The sequence below is a fragment of the Hydra vulgaris genome, chromosome 02, assembly GCF_038396675.1.
Source record: "Hydra vulgaris chromosome 02, alternate assembly HydraT2T_AEP".
In the NCBI taxonomy this organism is placed as follows: Eukaryota; Metazoa; Cnidaria; class Hydrozoa; order Anthoathecata; family Hydridae; genus Hydra; species Hydra vulgaris.
Window position 1 is genome coordinate 57,955,136 of NC_088921.1, and position 20,871 is coordinate 57,976,006.

At 27.1% G+C, this 20,871-nt stretch overlaps 3 protein-coding genes across 4 annotated transcripts in view; 1 reads left to right on the top strand and 2 right to left on the bottom strand.

Moving 5' to 3' along the window:
* The window catches only part of LOC100210809 (formin-binding protein 4), a 33,889-nt gene extending 21,067 nt beyond the window's left edge, over positions 1 to 12,822 (top strand). For both annotated transcript variants that reach the window (XM_065791494.1, XM_065791495.1), the window contains 10 exons: positions 3,400 to 3,504; positions 4,808 to 4,941; positions 6,054 to 6,349; positions 6,805 to 6,834; positions 7,046 to 7,096; positions 7,254 to 7,287; positions 7,579 to 7,690; positions 10,702 to 10,740; positions 10,824 to 11,017; positions 12,281 to 12,822. In XM_065791494.1, coding sequence (XP_065647566.1) covers positions 3,400 to 3,504; positions 4,808 to 4,941; positions 6,054 to 6,349; positions 6,805 to 6,834; positions 7,046 to 7,096; positions 7,254 to 7,287; positions 7,579 to 7,690; positions 10,702 to 10,740; positions 10,824 to 11,017; positions 12,281 to 12,362 — 1,077 coding nt within the window. In that variant the 3' untranslated portion in view covers positions 12,363 to 12,822. The remainder of the gene's footprint in view (positions 1 to 3,399; positions 3,505 to 4,807; positions 4,942 to 6,053; positions 6,350 to 6,804; positions 6,835 to 7,045; positions 7,097 to 7,253; positions 7,288 to 7,578; positions 7,691 to 10,701; positions 10,741 to 10,823; positions 11,018 to 12,280) is intronic.
* A 4,637-nt stretch (positions 12,823 to 17,459) lies between these two features.
* LOC136076176 (uncharacterized) lies at positions 17,460 to 17,969 on the bottom strand. The gene has a single exon (XM_065789650.1). It carries the CDS (start codon positions 17,967 to 17,969, stop codon positions 17,460 to 17,462), a length of 510 nt encoding a protein of 169 aa, XP_065645722.1.
* A 1,332-nt stretch (positions 17,970 to 19,301) lies between these two features.
* The window catches only part of LOC124812467 (dopamine D2-like receptor), a 41,799-nt gene continuing 40,229 nt past the window's right edge, over positions 19,302 to 20,871 (bottom strand). The window contains exon 2 of the mRNA XM_065791498.1: positions 19,302 to 20,838. Within this exon, the coding sequence (XP_065647570.1) occupies positions 19,400 to 20,827 (1,428 nt within the window). The 5' untranslated portion in view covers positions 20,828 to 20,838 and the 3' untranslated portion in view covers positions 19,302 to 19,399. The remainder of the gene's footprint in view (positions 20,839 to 20,871) is intronic.

Here is a 20,871-nt window from a genome sequence, read left to right on the forward strand (position 1 = left end):
AGCAAAGAATATTTGCAAATAATGAAAAAGAAGAAGAAAGATAAACAACCTCTGTGTTTCATTATATTTTCTTATTGAAACATTTTTAACTTATCTCGAATATTTTTTAAATGAACAAAGCATTTTACCATCTTTTTAAAAAAAATTTTTGGTATAACTGATGAGCTCTTCATATAATGTTGAACAGATGAGCTCTTCATATAATGTTGTATAAGAACAGATGAGCTATATATGATATAATATATAATCATATAATGTTGTATAAGAACAGATGAGCTATATATGATATAATATATAATCATATAATGTTGTATAAGAACAGATGAGCTATATATGATATAATATATAATCATATAATGTTGTATAAGAACAGATGAGCTATATATGATATAATATATAATCATATAATGTTGTATTAGAACAGATGAGCTATATATGATATAATATATAATCATATAATGTTGTATAAGAACAATGTTGTATAACAATAAGCATATGTTAAATTATATGTTAATAATGAATATAATTAAATATAAGTTAAATATTAAATTATATGTTAATAATGTTGTATAATAATAATTATATAATGTTGTATAAGAACAGATGAGCTCTTCATATAATGTTGTATATATGTTGTATATAATATTGTATATAAATGTATTTAATGTTATGTAATAGATAACTCTTCAATTAAAATAAGTTATAAAATTCTTGACTGATGTTAACTAACATTTAAAAAAATGTTTATACTTCTAGGAATACTATTAAACCATGGTCTTCTATAATAAAAAAGCATTGATTTCCTTCAATAAAGTTATCTTACTGAAGGCTGATTTAAAATACTGTGTTTACATTTTCATCTTTTAACTTAAAACAAAAGTTTGTTCTTTTTTAGCAAATTTTTTTTAATTTGGTTAGCTCAAAATAGATCGCTTTAAGACATAAAAGTTAGCGTGAACAAAGTTGTGTATCGTTTTACTAACAAAAAGTTATTATATTTGTTTATAAAGATGCATTCAAAATGCTGCATACTTTTCTGCAAGTTGAACTATAACTTGACTTGAATAAAAATATTTATTTATAAATTTCCAAATAAAATCCAAGGGCTGATTTTATTAGTATTGTTATTATTATTTTTAATTCACTCCAAACAAACACTTCAATCAAACACTATTTACATTTGAGTTACTAAGGAACAAAAAATATTGCTAAATTAAAAAAAAGCATTTGACAGAAGAATTAAAAAATTGTAAATTGTAGGAGTCGGGAAAACTAGAAGATGGGAGAGAGTTTCAAAGCATTGATGTGCGAGAAAGAAAACTAAATAAATAAAAGTTTTTAGAGCAGGAAAGGACAGATATAGTAAAAGGTGTGACTTAGCTGAATGACGATTCAACTAAGAATGAGTTTTGGTTGATGGAGTTGGAGATAATAATTCCTTTGAGCAGTGATCATGAAAGTATTTATAGAAAAGAGTAAGAGATGCAACCTTGTAATGATAGGAAAGTGACTCAAGCTTGGCAGAAGAGCAAGGCCAACTACATTTACATTTGGAATTAGAGAAAGTATGGCAATAGTATTTAATTCAGGGATGAATAATTAGTTTTTCTAACAAACTATACAGCAGTACTCTGACTGCATTGGCCTGATGCACCTTTTGAAACCATATTTGGAGTACAACAACCATTAAGCCCGTTATCTCTTTTTTAAAAAAATTCTATTCAAATTATTTACCAAAACCAGATTTTGAAATGCTCTACCAAATAAGTTAAATCTAAAAGATTCAACAACAGTCTAAGTATTAATAATGATGTTATTGTTTTTTAGCTTAATCAAAAATGTTTACAAAATTAGTGTTATTTCTTCTCAAAATTTTTGGTGATTCGAATTAATGTTAATAAAATAAAACTAAATCAATGTTAATAAAAACAAAGCAGTTTTATTTGAAGTATATGAACTTTAACATAGTTAGCATCAAAAATTAGCTCAATGGAGGACATTAGTTTCCTGAAAGAAAAGGACTGGAAAAGTTGAAAACAACAGTTTTTATCATTTATAAGTAAATGTCTTTTTGAAGATCCATAATTTCTACATAGAGCTTAACCTGTTGCAAATCTATTCTCTGAATTTTTTTTTGCCCAATTTCAAATAAATGTGGACACTAAATACTATTGATATTAGAAATTACACTAGCAGTAGCTCATTTTAAAATGTATCCAAACATTAAAAGTAAAAACACTTAATAATACTGTTGTATTTTTTTTTTTTTTAAATGTCTGTGGAGTGATAATGCATTTGGTTTTGAAATGAATTATGTGGAGACAACCACTTAATTTACAATCAACAGTTACAACTGCTGCAAGATACTGCTAAACTATGAAATTGTATGAAATTTTATATATTATTTTAAAAAATACCAGTAACTGTTAAAGATACCAGTATTGCAACTGCGCATGTATACTTTATCAACGTAGTTGAAAAACGTACATATTCAAAATACTAAATTGTTATTACAACCAGGAATTTCTGATAATGATCATTGATGATCATACTTGTTGCAGAGAAATTTTTTGCTGATGAAAAAATACTGTTTGGTAATTTGCATAATTTTGAAGAAAGGATTATCATTTATTAGTATCTATAGTTTACATTAGCGAGTGTGTGCAAAAAAAAAATGAAATTTATGATGGTACGATCAATTACGATAATAAATTGATTTTTTATAATTAACACAGATTGTTTGAAGAGCTTAGAGGCAGACTTCTAAACTCTTACTGATACTGTTGCCCAATTGATAATTTTTTATTTTTCAAGGTGCTGATGGTGCTTATTAAGTTCTAGTTCACTCATTATGCAAAATATGTTCTGATATTTTGTTGAAGAATTATGCATTAATTACCTCTTCAAGCAATTACTGAGAGTCCAATATGAATGAATCATAATGAATTATAAGACATAAAATTCACAAAAATCATAATTTTTGAAAATTTTATGTTTTGTAACTTATTTTGTGCTATTTTCTTGTCATGTTTCATATTTCTCCTGTAGTTAATGTTTTTATGTATTTCATATTCTCCTGGAGATAAGATCTTACTTGAAATACATGAAAATTTAATTATTTTTTAGCTTTTATCAGTTTTCTTTTTAGAATTTACATCTAATTAGTGATTTGTATTAGTCACATTGAACTTTTCATTAGTTATGTCTTATATAAAAAAATATAAGTAACAAAAGTTTAATCAACCCAAGACTTGTTATTGTAGAAGGCCATGCATTAGAATTTAAAGTATATACATTAGTTACTGTCTTGTAGTTTTGTAGTTTTGTACATAAGTTACTGTCTTGTAGTTTTGTAGTTATGCGAAATCGGTTATGTACAAATATTAAATTATTGTTTAGAAAGAAATTACCAGCTTGTCAAAGTTACTATTTGAAAAACTTGATTTTCTTGGGATAACCACCAGAGACTTGAGCAATTTACAGCTAAATTTTATTGAACTTGAGGTAAGCACAATGTTTACCTCTTCATTGTATATAGATAATTATAATATACAGAACGCTTCAATAGATTTAAAACAAAAGTGCATCTAAAAAAGACCAGCCCATGTTGTTGCTTTCTTATATATATATATATATATATATATATATATATATATATATATATATATATATATATATATATATATATATATATATATATATATATATATATATATATATACACATATATATATACACATATATATATACATACATACATACATACACACACTTACATATACATAAATAAATATATGCAGATACATGTGTGTGTATATATATATATATATATATATATATATATATATATATATATATATATATATATATATATATATATATATATATATATATACTCATACACAAAAGTTTGTGGACAGATGTTATATCTGGTTAAATTTAATGTTTTCAAATAAGCAAAAGTTGAAAGTTTGTATGAAGAAGTGACTTGTTTATTTTGTCAAAACAAAAATCTGTAAATATATTTCAAATAAATTTAACACTCTCCGATTCTTGATGCACATTTCGAGGTTGTTTAACATTTCCTGTTAAAATGGAGCTCTTATTTGAAACCAGAACTAAAGTTGGACAATTAATCAAGTTAGAAGCATTGACATTACAGGCTTTTTAAAAAATCTGGTTAAAGAAGTCAAACAACTTGACACTTTTCTAGCAAATGTAGAACACCATGAAGAGTTTTTGAAAAGACATTGTGTAAGTATTAGAAAGGAGGTTTGTCGTTCACATATTTTTCAAATTCTATTTTTCTTTGAAAAAATGCATTTTAAGTTATTTTAAATAAGAAAGATTTTTCAATCATAGTTGAATGTTTCAATGTTAATAATGTGTTATTAATTTTCAGATCATTTGCTACCATGTTTTGTTTTTAAGAGATATTTTTATGAATTGAATTAAAAGTATTATTAATCACTAGTTTGTAATCAATTTAATGTAAATAATATAACTTGCACATGGTTCAAGATTCATCTAAACCAAATATATGATTTAAGATTTATTAAACTTTTATTAAATAATCTCAGTGTTTCAATGTCATTTTAAAGATAATCTTTTTTTAACAATGAGTAAAGAAAAAGTATGTTAAGTTGAAAAGAGATGAATTTCAACTTAGTTTAAGAGATGTTAGTGTAATCATTGTATAATATGTGAATACCTACGGGTGGAGAGTCAAACTGCGGTAATTTTCATTAAGTTATTTTCTAAAAAAAAACCTTCAAACGTAAGCTAATTTATTTGTATGTATTTTTAGACTCGAATTAAAGATTGGCAAGCTGGGGCATTAGATAGTCACTACTTTCTACAACGTCTCCGTGATTTATCTGTAGAAATAAAAAATCATGAAGATAATGCTGCTCCAACAGGATGGATATGTCATTGGAGTAGGTGTGTATATATTTTAACTCAATCGTTTTTTACATTTTATTTTTGATTTATATTGTTTGTTAAAGTTAAACAACAGTTTTAATTTTCAATTTTATTCTTTACAATATTAAGTCCTTTTATTCTTTACAATTAATGTTGTGGATATTTTTTATTTCTTTACAGTCTTTATTTTGTGAATATTATTTTATCCTTTAAAATTTTAAATATTAAATCCTTTAAAATTTTGAATGTGATATTTTTTTTTTATTATTATTTTTTTTTTGCGGTCGCTTATATTTATCTTTTACAATATTTTTTTTACAGATATTATTCCACCCTTTAAAATCTTTTTTTTTTTAATTTTTTCATTTGATTTTAAAAATTAATTGAACTTCTTATTTGATTTATATTGAATTTGTTTATTTCAAAGTGTAAGAATCATGCGGATTACTAAAAGTATATTAAAAACTGCATGCTTTTTACAATAATATTAAATTATTGTGGAATCTTTTTGAAACTAGTAGAAGACTTTATTGCTACATGTAATCATAATTGGTGAGTTGTTTTAAATTTAGATTTTTTTTTTTGAATTTTTGAACTAAAATGGTTTAAGCAGTTTTATAGTCACTGCTGAAACCATATTAGCAATTTTTATATTTATATAAATGAACATAATTATCCCATATATAAACATGAAAAAGTATTTTTTAAGTTGAAAAAAAAACTCATATATATTATTATTATTATTATTATTATTGTTATTATTATTATTATTATTATTATTATTATTATTATTATTATTATTATTATTATTATTATTATTATTATTATTACAGTATAGTTATGTATCTATTTGTTTTTTTTGTATGTATGTACATATGTATGTAAAAATTTTATTATAAAACATAAATTGATTTTTTAAATATATATATATATATATATATATATATAAGGTATGATTGATCAACTTTAGTGATCATTTTATTGAAGAATAAGAAATTTTTTCAAATATCTTCATGTTTGTTTTTTAACTTTGTTTTCTATTTTAGGCAATTTTGATTTGATTGGATAAAGGTAAGTTAAAAAAATATCTTCTTTTTTTTTATTTTTAATTTTTCAATTTTTTTCTTCAGTGAATATAATATGTACTACTACCACAACAACGCGACTGGAGAATCCCAATGGGAATATCCTGATCAAGGTGTTGCTTTGACCTTTCCTGTTAGCGATTTGCTGCAAACCAATATGGGTATAATTACTCCTGTATCTTCATTCCTTCCTGCTCAGCCTATGATCGCTCCTCCAATTCCACCAATGATGATGCCTGTTCCATTGGAAACTATGGTATCAAAAACAATATTACCTCTTCCCTCAACTACCCAATCTTACAGCAGAGATTCTATTCCAATAACTAATAGAAAACGACAAGGTTTTTTTTTTTTTAATAATATTTTGACTGTTTATACAAGTTTTTTCTATTAATCATTAACTGTCTAATAATCTAATTTTAAAAAAACAAAATGTGACAAAATAAGTTCTTTAGATAAATAAACAAATAAAGTTTTTTTTTAATTTGTTTGTTTAAAATTTAAGTATTCTTCTGTTTGCAGACATCAAAAATGGCAGATTTTTTTTTGTGTGGATTAATTCAACACATATTTTATGGAATTATTTTTATATTCAAAAGCTTTATATTTTGAGTTTAGATTTTAAATATAATTAAAGTTGATAAAAATAATATAAATATATTATTTATTATTTTATGTATATATATAAAATTAAATCTGAAACAATATATGTGACATATTTTTTGCGACCAATCCAGCATTAGTTCATTATTGAGAAAAGCTACATGTATTCAAAAATATGTCTATATAATTTTAGGTTCAGCAGAGCCTCAAGTCAAGTCCTCTGGTAATTTCTTTTAATTTCTTTATATGTGTGTGTGTGTGTGTGTGTGTGTGTGTGTGTGTGTGTGTGTGTGTGTGTGTGTGTGTGTGTGTGTGTGTGTGTGTGTGTAGTTTTTGTTTTTTAAAGGCAAGAAAAAATATAAATTTATTTTATAAATTTTTTTTTTTTTTTTTTTCAAATTTTTTTTGTATATTTTATTTTATATTAATATTAGATCCCTATCGTGATCCATATAGAACAACTAAAAAAAACAAAGTTTCTGAAGGTTAGAATTAAGTTTCTTGCTTGAATAAAAATTGTTTTATTTAAATTTGGTTTATAATTTACAAAATATACTTTCAGTTTAATTTATATTATTTTGGTATTCTTTTTAGGTAAATATTTTTCTTTAATATAACAGTTGATGTATTTTTTTTTAATAGTAAACACAAATAATGGAAATACAGCTAGTTCTAGGTATACTTGTTTTTCGATAAAATTATTTAAGTTTAATTTTTGTAATAAGATTTTCTTTTCTTTTTTTTAACTCTTCTGTGATTAAAATTTCAAAATTTTTTAAAGTTGTTCAGTTACAAATTATATAAACAATATTTATGAATGCAACAAAGTTGTTTGTTTTTTTGGGGATGGGGGGTTGTTGACAATTTTTTTAAAGTAGGCTAAAATTTATATCAATTTTTTTTATTTTTTTATTTTATTTCTTTCAATTTTATGTATTATATAATATATTAATAATTTCAATTTTAGCCCAATGTTACAGCTTGTGCCAGAACCTATTGTTAATGAATATGCATCTTCACTTCAATATGAGAACCCTAATCTTAGTACTCAATCTCCTCAATCTTCTGCAAGCAAAAAGGTAATAAGCCATAAAATTTAGTTTATTATATTTGTGTTTTTCTAACAAAATCAAATGGATATTGGCGATTATTTATTGTTAATATAGAATAGAACGTTAAGTTGAGAATATTAAGGCATTATATATTATCTAAACAGTACATCATTTTTTATAAAACTAGGGCTTTATTATTTTTTTTATGTATTTTTAGTTTTATATGTTCTGTCTCAATTGTAGAAGAAAAAAGCTATAATATTTTATGCTTCTTTTTTTGCTTAAAAAACTAAAGATGATGAACCAGTTTGTTTAATACTTCATTCATCCACAAAATTGAATAACTTGTTTAATTATATTTTATTTATAAATAACAAAAAATTTTAGTTTATATATTTGCTTATTATAAATCACTTATTAAATTATCACTTACTCAGTGATCGCTCCCCACACGTGAAACACGCCTCTAATTGGCCTTCCGGGAGCAACAAATAGTGCTCACTAGTTTCATTGCGAGATTAAAAAATTGCGCTCATCTGAAGAACTTGCACGGGTGAAAATATAAGTTGATTTTAAAGAAATCATTTTAAGTAAAAATTTTTTGCTTAAGTTAAAATATATTTAAACAGTAGAGTTTGCATATTGTTAAAAAAAGAAGTTATTTCGTAAAATGTCAGACATAATTTTGATATACTTTAATTTTAATTTTTGCGACATAAGTTCAAATTAAAAAAGATCTATTTCTTTTATTTGAAAGCTATATTCTGCTTTTTTTTTTGTTTTTTTGTTTTAATTCCAGTTAAACTTTTTCATATTATCCGCTTAAGCATATCCTGGTTAAGTCGAACCATTTGCTGATTCATACAGTTTTTTACTGTCAATTTGACAAAAACTTTGCTTAACTAGAACTTTTACTTTGAGTTGCAATAAAGTCGATGTAATAAAATATCAAAACTTCCAACACCTCAATGAATATTTTAAACTTAAATGTTGTAAAATTAAATGTCTAGCACACTATTTATAAATATCTAGCATAATATTTATAAATATCTAGCTTAAAAAATTTATCCAACTAAAACCTCACTTATAGCTTCGATTTCGTACTGGTTCGATAACATTCTATTAATTTATGACTATTATATTTAAAATTCAAAAACATCAAAATGTTGGAATATCAAATATTTTTTGTCAAATAAAACTAGATATCGATATATTCAAATGAAAACTAAATGCTGATATCTTTAAATCGGTTAAGCTAATATTAGTCTATTTATTATTATAAATAGACTTTAATATTAGCATATTATATAAACAAAACAAAAACTTAAAAAAAAAAAGTTTAAATGAACAATACGTTTAACAAATATATTACAGTGTAAGTACATATATACTGTAATATATATATGTAAGTCTTACACTAATATATATTATATTGGTATAATTCTATTAAATATGTATTAAGTATATAATCAAGTATATAAAAATTTATTCACTTAATAATGATTAAATCGTGCATTCAGTTTAAGTTAGAATACAGTTTTCTGATTTGTACAAACAATGAATGCAAAGTTATGAAGTCATTACTGCTCACAGATAGAATGGAATGTTTACTATTTTCAAAACCTTTCGTCCGAATGAGAATAGAAGATTTAAATTAAATAATAAAACTTGTTTGAATTTTTAAAAGTCAAAAGTTTTAATCCACAAGATTTTGTAAAAATGTAAGATTTTTTTGCTTTATTGTTTTTAATTTTTCACACATCCTTTGTAATTAAAAAAAATATTCCTAATATTTTTTTTAACTATTATTTTAAAATAAATTTAAAATGTTTCTGTTGTTTAGAATGTCCGCAATCAAGCATGTTAATTCAACTCCAATAAGAAGCAATGTTGTCATATTATGTTATGTCATGTTATGTTGTCAACTTTTAGTAAATGGCGATATTTCATTGTTTTTATTTAATATCAAATCTGCCGTAGCATTTTTTCCTGTAGATAGACAAGTGCATTAACTAAAAAACCAAAGCTTTTTTGTCTGATTTCCCGGGCTTTACATGAAAGAATTCAAACAAAAAATTTTTGAATAACCCCGTCCCCGTATTTGCATACGTAATTTATGGATGGCCCCATGGCAACCAATTTCCGACTCTAAATACCACTCTCGAAGACTGACTCAAAGACTCTCGAAGATGCTGAGCGCTCATAATCGCGCTCATTGATAATTCAGTATTTCGAGCGTGAAATATCACACTATGCAATTTTATTCATCATATGTGCTGTATATGTATATATATATATATATATATATATATATATATATATATATATATATATATACTGCTGATTTAGGTGAGCAGTGTGACTTCATACTGAAATAGCCTGCTGCCAGGGGCTTCAGTGCATACATTGACTGACAAATAGCCTGACTCACAGCGGAGTGCTGCTACATCGACTGAGGGTTTGGCATGGGGCAGCAATCTTTTCATTCATTATTCTTCATTTTTTTTCTTCTTTTTCTAAAAAAACCGTATCAATTTAGATAAGCAAAAAAAGTGAGCAAATGCTTACATAAATATGCTATAGTAGATATATATATATATATATATATATATATATATATATATATATATATATATATATATATATATATATATATATATATATATATAACACACAAATAGTATTGCATAGTATTTCATACTGTGCTTAGTATGAAATAAACTGTTAACAAGATTTTTTTTAATTATAAATTTTTTTACTCTTTTTTTTATAAAATTATAGTTTTGAAATTTTTTTATAATTTTGCTTTATTTGAGACCCAACATGAAATACTTTTAAAAAATTTTTTAATGATATTATTAGGGACCTGTTTGATGTTTTATGGTCTTGTGGCACCCCTAAAAATGTTTTTTATTTAAAAAATCTTTTAAAACCATTATTGGTTTATTATATAGAGCACATTTAGGGGGTGTCAGAAGGTATTTTCAAAAAAAGTTGTTTCTGGCATCACGCTAATTTCTATATATTTTTTATTCTAGGAAAATGGGACAAAAGTAAAAGTGAAAAAACTCAAATCGGTTAGAACATGTTATTGTTTGTTATTTAATAGAAACTTAAATAATACAGTATTTTTTAAAGATTTCATAACCTATTATTTTAGAAGAACAAACTGGAGTCATCTGGGTTGCCTTCTAAGAAACTAAAGCAGGTTTCATCTCTAGTGCACAAGTGGCAATCAGTAAAGCAGCAGGCTGAAGAAGAAGAAAGCATTGAACTTGGTTCTTCTGAAGATGACGATTATGAAGTAATAGCAGAAAAAAGAATAGAGGAGTGGAAGCAAAGCATAGAAGCAAGGTTGTTGTTTGTTTATATAAGATTAAAAGATTCTTTTTAATTACATACAATTACAAAAAAAATTTTTTGTAATTGTATGTAATTAAAATAATTAATCTGTGTAATAAAATAAATAAATAAAATCTACCGTCCCCTGAAATTTTGTGACTATTTATGATTTTGACATTTCACCTTCATATCTCTAAGCAACCAAATTGTTTTTAGTTTTAAATTAAATGTTGCTTCTGTTACCTTAATGATGGTGCACACTTGTCATGGGTTTTCCTGCCTAGTGTCTTTGTGGTGACCAAATAATAATCTTCAAATCGCTTTTATTTCTTCTGTGTTGCACTTTGTACAAAATTCAAAATATATTTTCATCTTTACAGAATGACAGTCAGTCAGCAAGTTTTGTGTTGATTAATACTTTTTTTAAATCATTATTTTCTATAAAATTGCTCATCTGTGGACCTGTAAAAATACTAGCACTAACCTTGACCTCGGATGCTTGGGACATATTTTTGTTGCTAAAAACCTGGTTCATTTTTATTTATGGCCTCGACAAGGTTTTTCATAAAGCCTTATGTGCAGAGCAGCTAATAATGTTGGCTGACTCAACCATTACCCGATGTTTGAAGTTGTTAGGAGTAAACTTCTATCTTAAGGGCATTAGAAACATATGCTTTATATAGCCCAGCTGTATTTAAAGAAGAAAAGCAACATAGGTAATTCAATTTAGTATGACTAATAACGTGAAAGTTATATTAGGATTCACCAGCAGGGCTGTGCTCATAAACATTGGTTTTCTCTAACTCGCTATCATTTTTCAAAGAACCATTAATATTTGTTAGATCTGCAGGCGGAGTGAGTACAAGCAATCCATCCTCATGAAGCAATAGTCGTATTGCTGACGAAAAATATGGACACTTGATTTTCTAGTTTTTGTTAAATGACCAAGTACATATGTGCAGCAAAATAGCAGTCATTAGCGTGATTTTTCTGCTTACGCCCCACACCATTAATACACCAGCATTGGTTTGTGTTTCCCATTGAAGTGTTAGAGTGAGCACAACAATTTATAATATAATGTGTGGAGTTTAGCTTTAGTTTATATTATTGTGGAGTTTAGATTACATTAAATTTGTATTGGTTTTGTTTAGATTATATTAAATTTGTATTGCATACATTAAATTTGTATTGCTTGTTATAAAAATTGTCTAAAAAGGTAACAAGGTTCAATTTACTCATACTACTTTTTATTATTGAAACGTTCTATTTTTTTAGTGGTCAAAAAGAATCCAATCCTAACTTTACTGAGATTAAAGGCGACTGGAGGGAACGTCTAAAGCGTAAAACAGCCACCTAATTTTTTTGCTCGAAAAGTTATAAGTGAACTGGTTTAAGTTATTACCACGAGGTTAGCGGTTGTTGTTAAGCAATTCACACTATCAGATTTGTTAGGAACATGTGGAATTTTTCAAGCTTAACTGCTTTTCAGTGAGTAAAATATTTCATGGAATAAAAGAATACAGGCCAGCATCTATGGAAATAGAAGTAAGATTAGTATAAAAACTAATTCAACTGAGCAAAGCATTAAAAGAACAGACAATATATGTAGAAGTAAAGAATAAAGTTAATAAAATTTATGTCTATAGAAGAAGTTCAATATTGAAGGAGATTTTATAGATATTTCTTTGGCTGTTGTTTCGATTAAAAGCATTTTAAAAAAAGCACCATTTACAACAGCGAACAGCGGTTAACATGTATCAATATGTGTATTAGTATTTTAAATCACTATTTTTTAAATTTAATTAAAATTTTGATAATTGTGTTGAGTTTTTTACTTGTTCTAATAAAAATAAAACGTTTTTGTTGCATACGATATTTATATACCTTAGAGTAATATAGTTATGAAAAAATTAAATAATAAAATTTAAAAAACATTCCAGCTTTATTTTGGATCGTTGCTCATAATAGATTGACCTTAAAGAATCTCAAAATTATGTCTCTTTTTCAGTCTAATAATAATTTGACTATGTATAAAAGTTGGCAACCATTTTTTTGTTTTATACCTAGACGCATATTAGGTGTTTAAGCACGTTTAGAAAGAAAACTGATCCATTTTTATTTAATTTATAGAAAACTACAGCCATTTTAATAGCTTAGAGTGATTTTTTATATTAAAAGGAATTTTTTCAAATTTTGAATTTTGGCTATTTTTTACCTTTCTGAGTCACTGTGCGCCGTGGATAGAGTACCAAAAGTCGGTACTCTAACGAAATTTTCTTTTAGCGTTTATTGGTTGCCAAAGTCACGTGTAAAAACAAATTCAGTTATGTAAAAATGTTACTTTTATATATTTACATCATTTGAATTAACGTTATATTGAAAATAAATGCTGAGTTAGTTAAACGATATAGATTAAGATATATATGAAACAAATACAGAGCTTTGGAAGGTGAAATAAATATGGAGCTGTGGAACGGCTCTTAATACGAAAAAAAAGTTAATACAACTGATGTTGAAATAATTTAAATGATAGTATGAATTAAAAATCGATTACTTGTACGCTAAAAATGTTTATATACTTTAATTTTTCAAATCATCATATTCTGCTAAAGATGTTAAAATCTTCTTCATAGGAGGCACGACTGTCAGGTTCTTGCGGGTTCCTTATTGGGGAGATTTTTTAATTTTAGTGTTTTATTTCTAAGTAGTTTCATGTTTTTAAACTATTTTTGTTGTTTACTTATAGTTAAGTTTATTATTTCTTTTCATCTTTCAAAGTTTCGTAGAATAAATGCATCAATGCATGCATAAAACGACTGGTTTAGATGTAGTCGCAGTGGAGTATACTGACTTAAATATGGATAGGAACTGCAGCGCCTATGTATCCATAGTGCACTGTGGAGTGTACATACATTGACAGACTTAAATAGGCGCAGTAGCGTGTACATGTATCGACTGACTTAAATAGCGATAGGCGTAGTGGAGTGTACATACATCTACTGAGGGTTTATGTTTGGGCAAGTATTCTTTTAAACGAAAAAAAGGTGTTTTAATATTTATTTATATTGGGTTTATAAATTAATTCAATTTGTATAAAAGATTTATTAGGTTAAGTTAAACAAGAATTTCAAGTGAAATCGTCAAAATAAATAATAATAACTTATGTTTAAGTACGCGCGTACAACTAAATAAAGATTAGTTGAACGCGCGTACAAATAATGCCAATCATTAAAAAATTCTAAATTTTCAAGATCTTGTAAAGCTTTATAATTGTGTCCTTGTGTTTAATTTTCTTCAAAATAAACTACCAAATTCGTTTAATATTTTATTAAAATAAGTGACGCACAAATATCACACTTGAAAAACCTTTAACTTGTACACTTCCTTTTTCAATACTATCAAATATGGCAAGCTCTCTATAAAACATCCATGTTTTTCTCACTGGAACCAAATAATACCATTTATAAAAACCGACTTTCGGTACTCTATCCACGGCCGTGGATAGAGTACCGAAATTTCAATATGAAATAATTATTTCAAAATTATTTTTTTTTAATTTTAACTTTTAATATTCTTATTATAACTAGTTTTCTATGTGATTATATTATATTATAATACTCTCTATATAATGTGAATCTTTCTAACCTTTTCTTTCATTACTTCTTATTTATATTTTTTTTTTTTTTTTTTTTTGTAATTTATTTTCGCCACTACTTATTTTATATACAATTAGCTTTAACACATTTATAAATTAGATAAGAATTAGAATAATGACAGGAGCAAGTTGAAGACTGCAATCTTATCATCAAGCCTCCTTTTCATTTACAATTTTGCAATAAGTTTCACGTGAGATTAAAAATTCTTAAGTAGAAATAAACCAATGATATAATCATCCATAAGTAGAATTCGTAAGTAGAAATAAACCATGGTATAATCATCGTTTGTAATCATCCAAAAGAGATAAATTCGTTTTTAGTTAGTTATTATTGATTTGATCTTTAAAAATAAGAGAGTATGTTGAAGTCACTTATGTTAGATAGGTGCTGTTTGATTGCTGCTCTAAAGAGATCTGATGACTTCATGTTTTTTATTTTCTCTTCAAGGATCGAATTTCATAGCCGCGGTCATCGAGATGAGATACAGAAGTCAGTAATTTTAAGTAAAGTCTTCGGAATTTTAAAGTTTTGAAAGGAGTACTTCGTTGGGTATTTGTGATCAATGGTGGAAAATTGATTTTCAAAGTATTTTGGTAGCAAGTTGTTTTGCGATTCAAACATAAATAATAAATTTTGGAGGAGGTTCAGTTCATAAATATTTTGAGCTCCAATTTCCCTGAATAATGGTTTGGCGTGGGTATATCTATTAGCGTTACATACTATTCGACACGCTTGCTTTTGTTTAACGTATATTTTCTTTAGTACTGAAGAGTGTGTGCTCATTAAATGTATTATAAACAGTTTGAACCCAGATACTTACATTTTGCACTTCTTTTTATTTTCATAAACAAAAAAATTTTTAAATATATATGTTACTTAGTAACTTAATTACTAAATTTTTTGAATAGATTATTGTGTAATTTATAAACCTTTATAAACATTAATCATAACATTCAAATGTATCAAAATCATATCAAATCTAAATGAATTAATATATACTGCAAAGCAATCCTCCATTTGTTTTAGTTTTAATAGATGGTTACTTGTGCAATGGCATATCATTGTGTCTTAAAAAGTTGGTCAAATAGCAGTTATAGACTTATAAAATATGCACAGAACATAAATGTAAAAAAAAGGAAAGCAGATAAAATCGTGCATCACCTTTTCAATTATTTCCTTTTCCAACAATAAAAGTCTCTCTGCCAATGTGAAATTTGGATCTTGAACCGTCTAAAAACTCCTGGAACAACTGATTTTTTCTGTTCAAAGAAAGATGCACAAGTTTGCTCCAATCATTTTAAAGATAAAGAGTCTGTATAACAAAATCTTATCCCATTTATATTATATATATATATATACTTATATATATATATATATATATATATATATATATATATATATATATATATATATATATATATATATATATATATACATTACATATATTAGAGCCCTGCGAATCGGCACTTTTGATTTCGACTTAAAACATGTGTTTATTCGCAAATCGAATTGAATTATGAATTGAATGAGCTTCATAAAAAAATCTGAGTTTATGCATTTTTTTTATAATATATATTTCAAAAAAAAAAAAAAAAGAATTAAAAAAAATCTACATTAAAACTTGTTCTTTGGATTTTTTTAACAAAGCTTGTACATATTGTTTTGTTATATGTGATTATTTTGGAAAGTTGGAAAGTAATATTCAAACATATTTCTGGTTATGTTTTTGTTTTATAAAACAATGACAAGTTGGAATTTAAAGATGTTTTCGAAATTGATGTTAGGTTATTGCGCAGGCTATCCCACACTTGAACCCTGCCACTTGAAGTAAAAGCTAATAACCAATGACAATTACCATCATGCAATAACTGAAGATGGCGTCAAAAACTGGGAAGTATGTAGACTTCTTTTTCTGGCAGTTTAATACTGATTGGTACCTTTCAAGGCTACCATGAACCATAAAAGTTTACTTTTGTCCTACGTCCAGAAGGTTATCGTTCAACCAACCGTTTTGACTTTCCAAGATTTCTCTATCTGCCTTTGTGGGCTCATAGAGCTCATTCGTTTTTGATCTATGGTATACCAGGAATTTTTCAAAGATGTCAAGATTTTCCTGAAGCTCACAAGAACTTCAGGAAAATCCACTGGATTTTCCTGAAGTTCTTGTGAGCTTTTGTGTACTTACAATATTTTTGCTGTTGTTATGATTGGTGGGTTTTCCAAAAGGTTTCCACGTATCAATATATATCTTTGGCCGTAAGACAAGACCTTTACTTTCAATTACGCAAGCCCGCTTATGACACGTCAATTCGATATTTGCGTAGGTCTCACATTTGTGTCCAGGGAAAAAATTCCCCAATTGTTGACGGCATAAAGCAAAATCATCTCAATAATTTCGTTTCGCGCACAATTCCAAAAAATTTTAAGATTCTTAATTTGATATTGATTTTAATTTGTCATCTGCCCCTTGAATGTAGTGTTTAAGTTAAACAACACTGTATGTATTTCAACCCCAATGCATTTTTTAAAATTGCAGCTCCTTTTTCAGAGCTTTTATAACAGTGTAAGAACTAAGCCATTTTGTGAAAACTTCCCACTCTTTTGATTAAATTGTTTGTTGTTTTTTTATTTTTTAATTTACGTTTTCGACAAATGTTTACGATCATAATCTTGTTGTTTTCTGCGCAGCGTTAATAATTTTGACTGCTTTATCGGTAATTTTTGTTCTGACTTTCATCGCTGAAAAATTTCTCTGAAATTTAAGATTGAATGGCTGATCTTCATCTGCATCTCCTTCTCTATATTCTTGTTTTATTGCTTTCATCTTTGTCCAGGTTATGCTTTACATCAATTGCCAACACTGGCTCGCAGTTATACATCAGCATGAATGGGGAGTAGTTAGTAGAAAAATGTCGTCTAACGCGATGAGCAAAAAGAATACCCTCGATAATTTGCGACGACATTTCAGGATTTCCTTCCAAAATCTTTATCAAAGAGTTCTTTATTGTTCGGTTTTGACGTTCTACCAAACCATTCCTCTGCGGGTGATAAGCAGACGTAACTCTCTGTTCTACTCCAGTTAATTTATGTAGTTGTTTACGTACCTCATTTACAAATTGCCGACCTTGGTCAATGATTTGGATTTTAAAGCACCCATGCCAACACAAAAATTGAGAAATAGTTTGTGCTGATTTGTCCTTGATTGGTTTGGCTTCCAACCATTTTGAAAAATAGTCTATCAAGACGAAGGCATGACAATACCCATCAACCAAGGGAAGTTTACAAACATCCACTCCAACTTGTTTCATAACACTTGATGGTACTGGAATTGACTTTAATTCTACTTAAGGAGATTTAATGTCACCTTATTTTTAGCACTGTTTGCAACTCTTTATAAATTCACTGATATAAGCAGCAATATTATGTCAGAAAAATCTTTGTGCAATCTTGTCATATGTAGTGTTTTTTTCTCTATGTGAAGACATTGCTTTAGAGTGTTCAGAATCTCCAATACCTCGGTGCACATCTCTGATAGTTTCCATTTGGCGTTCCTTAACTTTGACAACCGTTTTTTTCTTACATAACAAATGTCCATCTTTTACTTCAAAACGTTTTGTTACTCTTCGAAAATTTGAATTACATCCATAGTCACGTGTAGGTATAGTAGAAGGGCATATTTTATTTCTAAGATATTCTTCTATCTCATCAAAATCAAAATGTTTTCTCTCCTTCGCTATAAAGCAGCACTTGTGTGTTTGTTTGTGAAAATTGTTTGTTTATTTAAATAAAAAGTTATTCGACATTTTATATTCACAAGCATTTGCGCTCAAATTGACTTGGATTAACAATAGAATGACTTCTTTGTAAATTTTCTTCGCGACTTGTAAGTCATATTTTTTAGAGTCCTAATTTAACGCTTCAATCATAATTTCCCGGAAAATTATAACCAATGACGTCAAAATTTACCGGGAAAACAAGACATAATCGGACAGATTAACTTTCCCAATAAAAGTTCTTGTTTGTATAGTGTCTACTTTAATCATGCCGTCATTATAAAAAGTTAAAAAAAAAAGGTTAGTGAGGGCCTCTGCGTCATGTGCCTATGCCTAAATCCGGGCCTAGTCCAAAGCAACTCTTCGAACGTACTTAAGGTGCCACCCGGTCACATCACATTTGAACGTGCAAGTAAATAACAATTTATAATATTAAAAATTTATCAAAAAAAATTTAAGCAATAGTTTATCATTGTTTTGTACGCTGACGATGTTGGTAAATCTACTAAGCGAACTTTTAAAAAAAAAATTTCAAATTAATTTACACATCTACATCTTTTTATCTATTTATTTCCAAATTTTGATTTAGAAAAAGTTTTTTGTTACTTATTAAACATTTGCAATCGAACTAGTATTTTGCAAATGCAATGTGATCGGTGGTACCGTGCATGTTTGGAGCGTAGCTACGGACTACCAATTGCATTTAAAAGCTAAAGCTTATACGACTTTTTTCTAACTAAGTTTTTTCCATCTTTACTTATATCTGCAACCTTCAAATGTTAAAATGTAATTGTATTTATTTGATATTTCCAAATTAAATCTAATACTATTAAAACTTAACTTGCTGTGAATTAAAGAGAAAATGTATTTCATATATATAATAAGTATTTAATTCAAATCATCAAAACATCTATCTAGCACATGTTACACTTGTTATGTTATGCAATAATGCTTCCTGATATAACTCAATAACGCGAAGATGCTTTTTTTTTCTTGTTCTGTTTAAAAATATAAGAGCCTATTGAAACACTCGACCAAATATCTCGCAATAATGTTCGAAATGCACGACGGTATTGTTTATTCATTAACGCGTATACAAAAGGATTAAATGCGGAATTAAACATAGGAAGTAAATCCACAAAAATGATTTGTTTCCAAAAAGAGGAAAACTCTTCTTGAAAACATCTTGGACACCATTTAAGTCCAATAGATAATATACTAACAGGAAGCCAACATACCAGAAATAAACCATATATGGTAGCAACAGTTTTTGTAACTTTAAGCATTAAATTTTTGCTTCCGTTAAACTTTTTTTTCGGAGTAACAGATGATGTTTTAGTTAATGGTGTCATTCTAGATCCTTGACGGGAAAGATTTAAACTAACATTAGAAATTCTTTCTTCTTTATAAAAGCTTCCAGTGTGTCGCTCTGTAGGATCTTCTCTGAACGATTGATTTGGAGTGAGGTTAATGGCAGTTGTAGTCTGCGAATGCTGTGAATAAAAGGAAGTACCAAAGTCGTTCAATTTCAGATCTTTTTCCGTTTTTGCTATCCGCTGCGCGTGTCTTCTTGAAATTTGAAACACGCGTGCATAAATAAATCCCATTATAATGACGGGTAAATAAAATACTATTGCGTAGGATAAAATAATGAACTCTCTATTGATAAAAACACATTCTCTCACGTGATTTTCTTCTCCAGAATCAACTTTTATTGAACGTTTATCAAATAAAACAGATAAACCCCATGTTATAGCGTAGAACCAAACAAAAGTAATCACTCCTTTTGCTCTTTGAACGGTCAGTTTTTGAGTGTACTCATATGGGAACTCAATGGCAACAAATCGATCAATGGAAATCGCAAATAAGTTAGTAATTGAAGCAACAAAAAAAACGTTATCCGATGTAATGTAAAACTTACAAACATTTAGACTATAGCAGAAATTAATATTGTGATAAGCTTTGAGCATTTTTATTGGCACAATAAACAATGTAACAAGTAAATCACTCGCTGCCAACGATGCTATAAAATAATTTGTAATCGTCTTTTTTAACGTGAAAGAGCGAAATACAGACAACAAAACAATTAGATTACCAAAAAAGGCAAGAAAGAATATTAGGACCCAGAACGCCATGTACAAAAGAAATATTATCGACGTGTTCTCTGAACATTTAAATGTAACTGCATGATCAATACAATTTAACGTGTCGTTTAACATAGAATTTACTACAGATCTAATATTTGATAATTTTGTTGTTCTATCAGTTAAAGGAGGAAAACATTTTGCTGTCGCTTGTAGTAGTACTGAATTTTTTTTTCTCAAGTTTTCAATGGTGTTTCCAATGGAAGTCACAATACAACACTGCAACGAGATGGAGAGATTTCCAACCATATTTATGTAAACTAAAAAAAGAAATTAGTTACATGCACATGTAA

Excerpts from the sequence above, each read along its gene's own strand:
- LOC136076176 (XM_065789650.1), bottom strand. The coding sequence starts at position 17,969 with ATGAAACAAGTTGGAGTGGATGTTTGTAAACTTCCCTTGGTTGATGGG.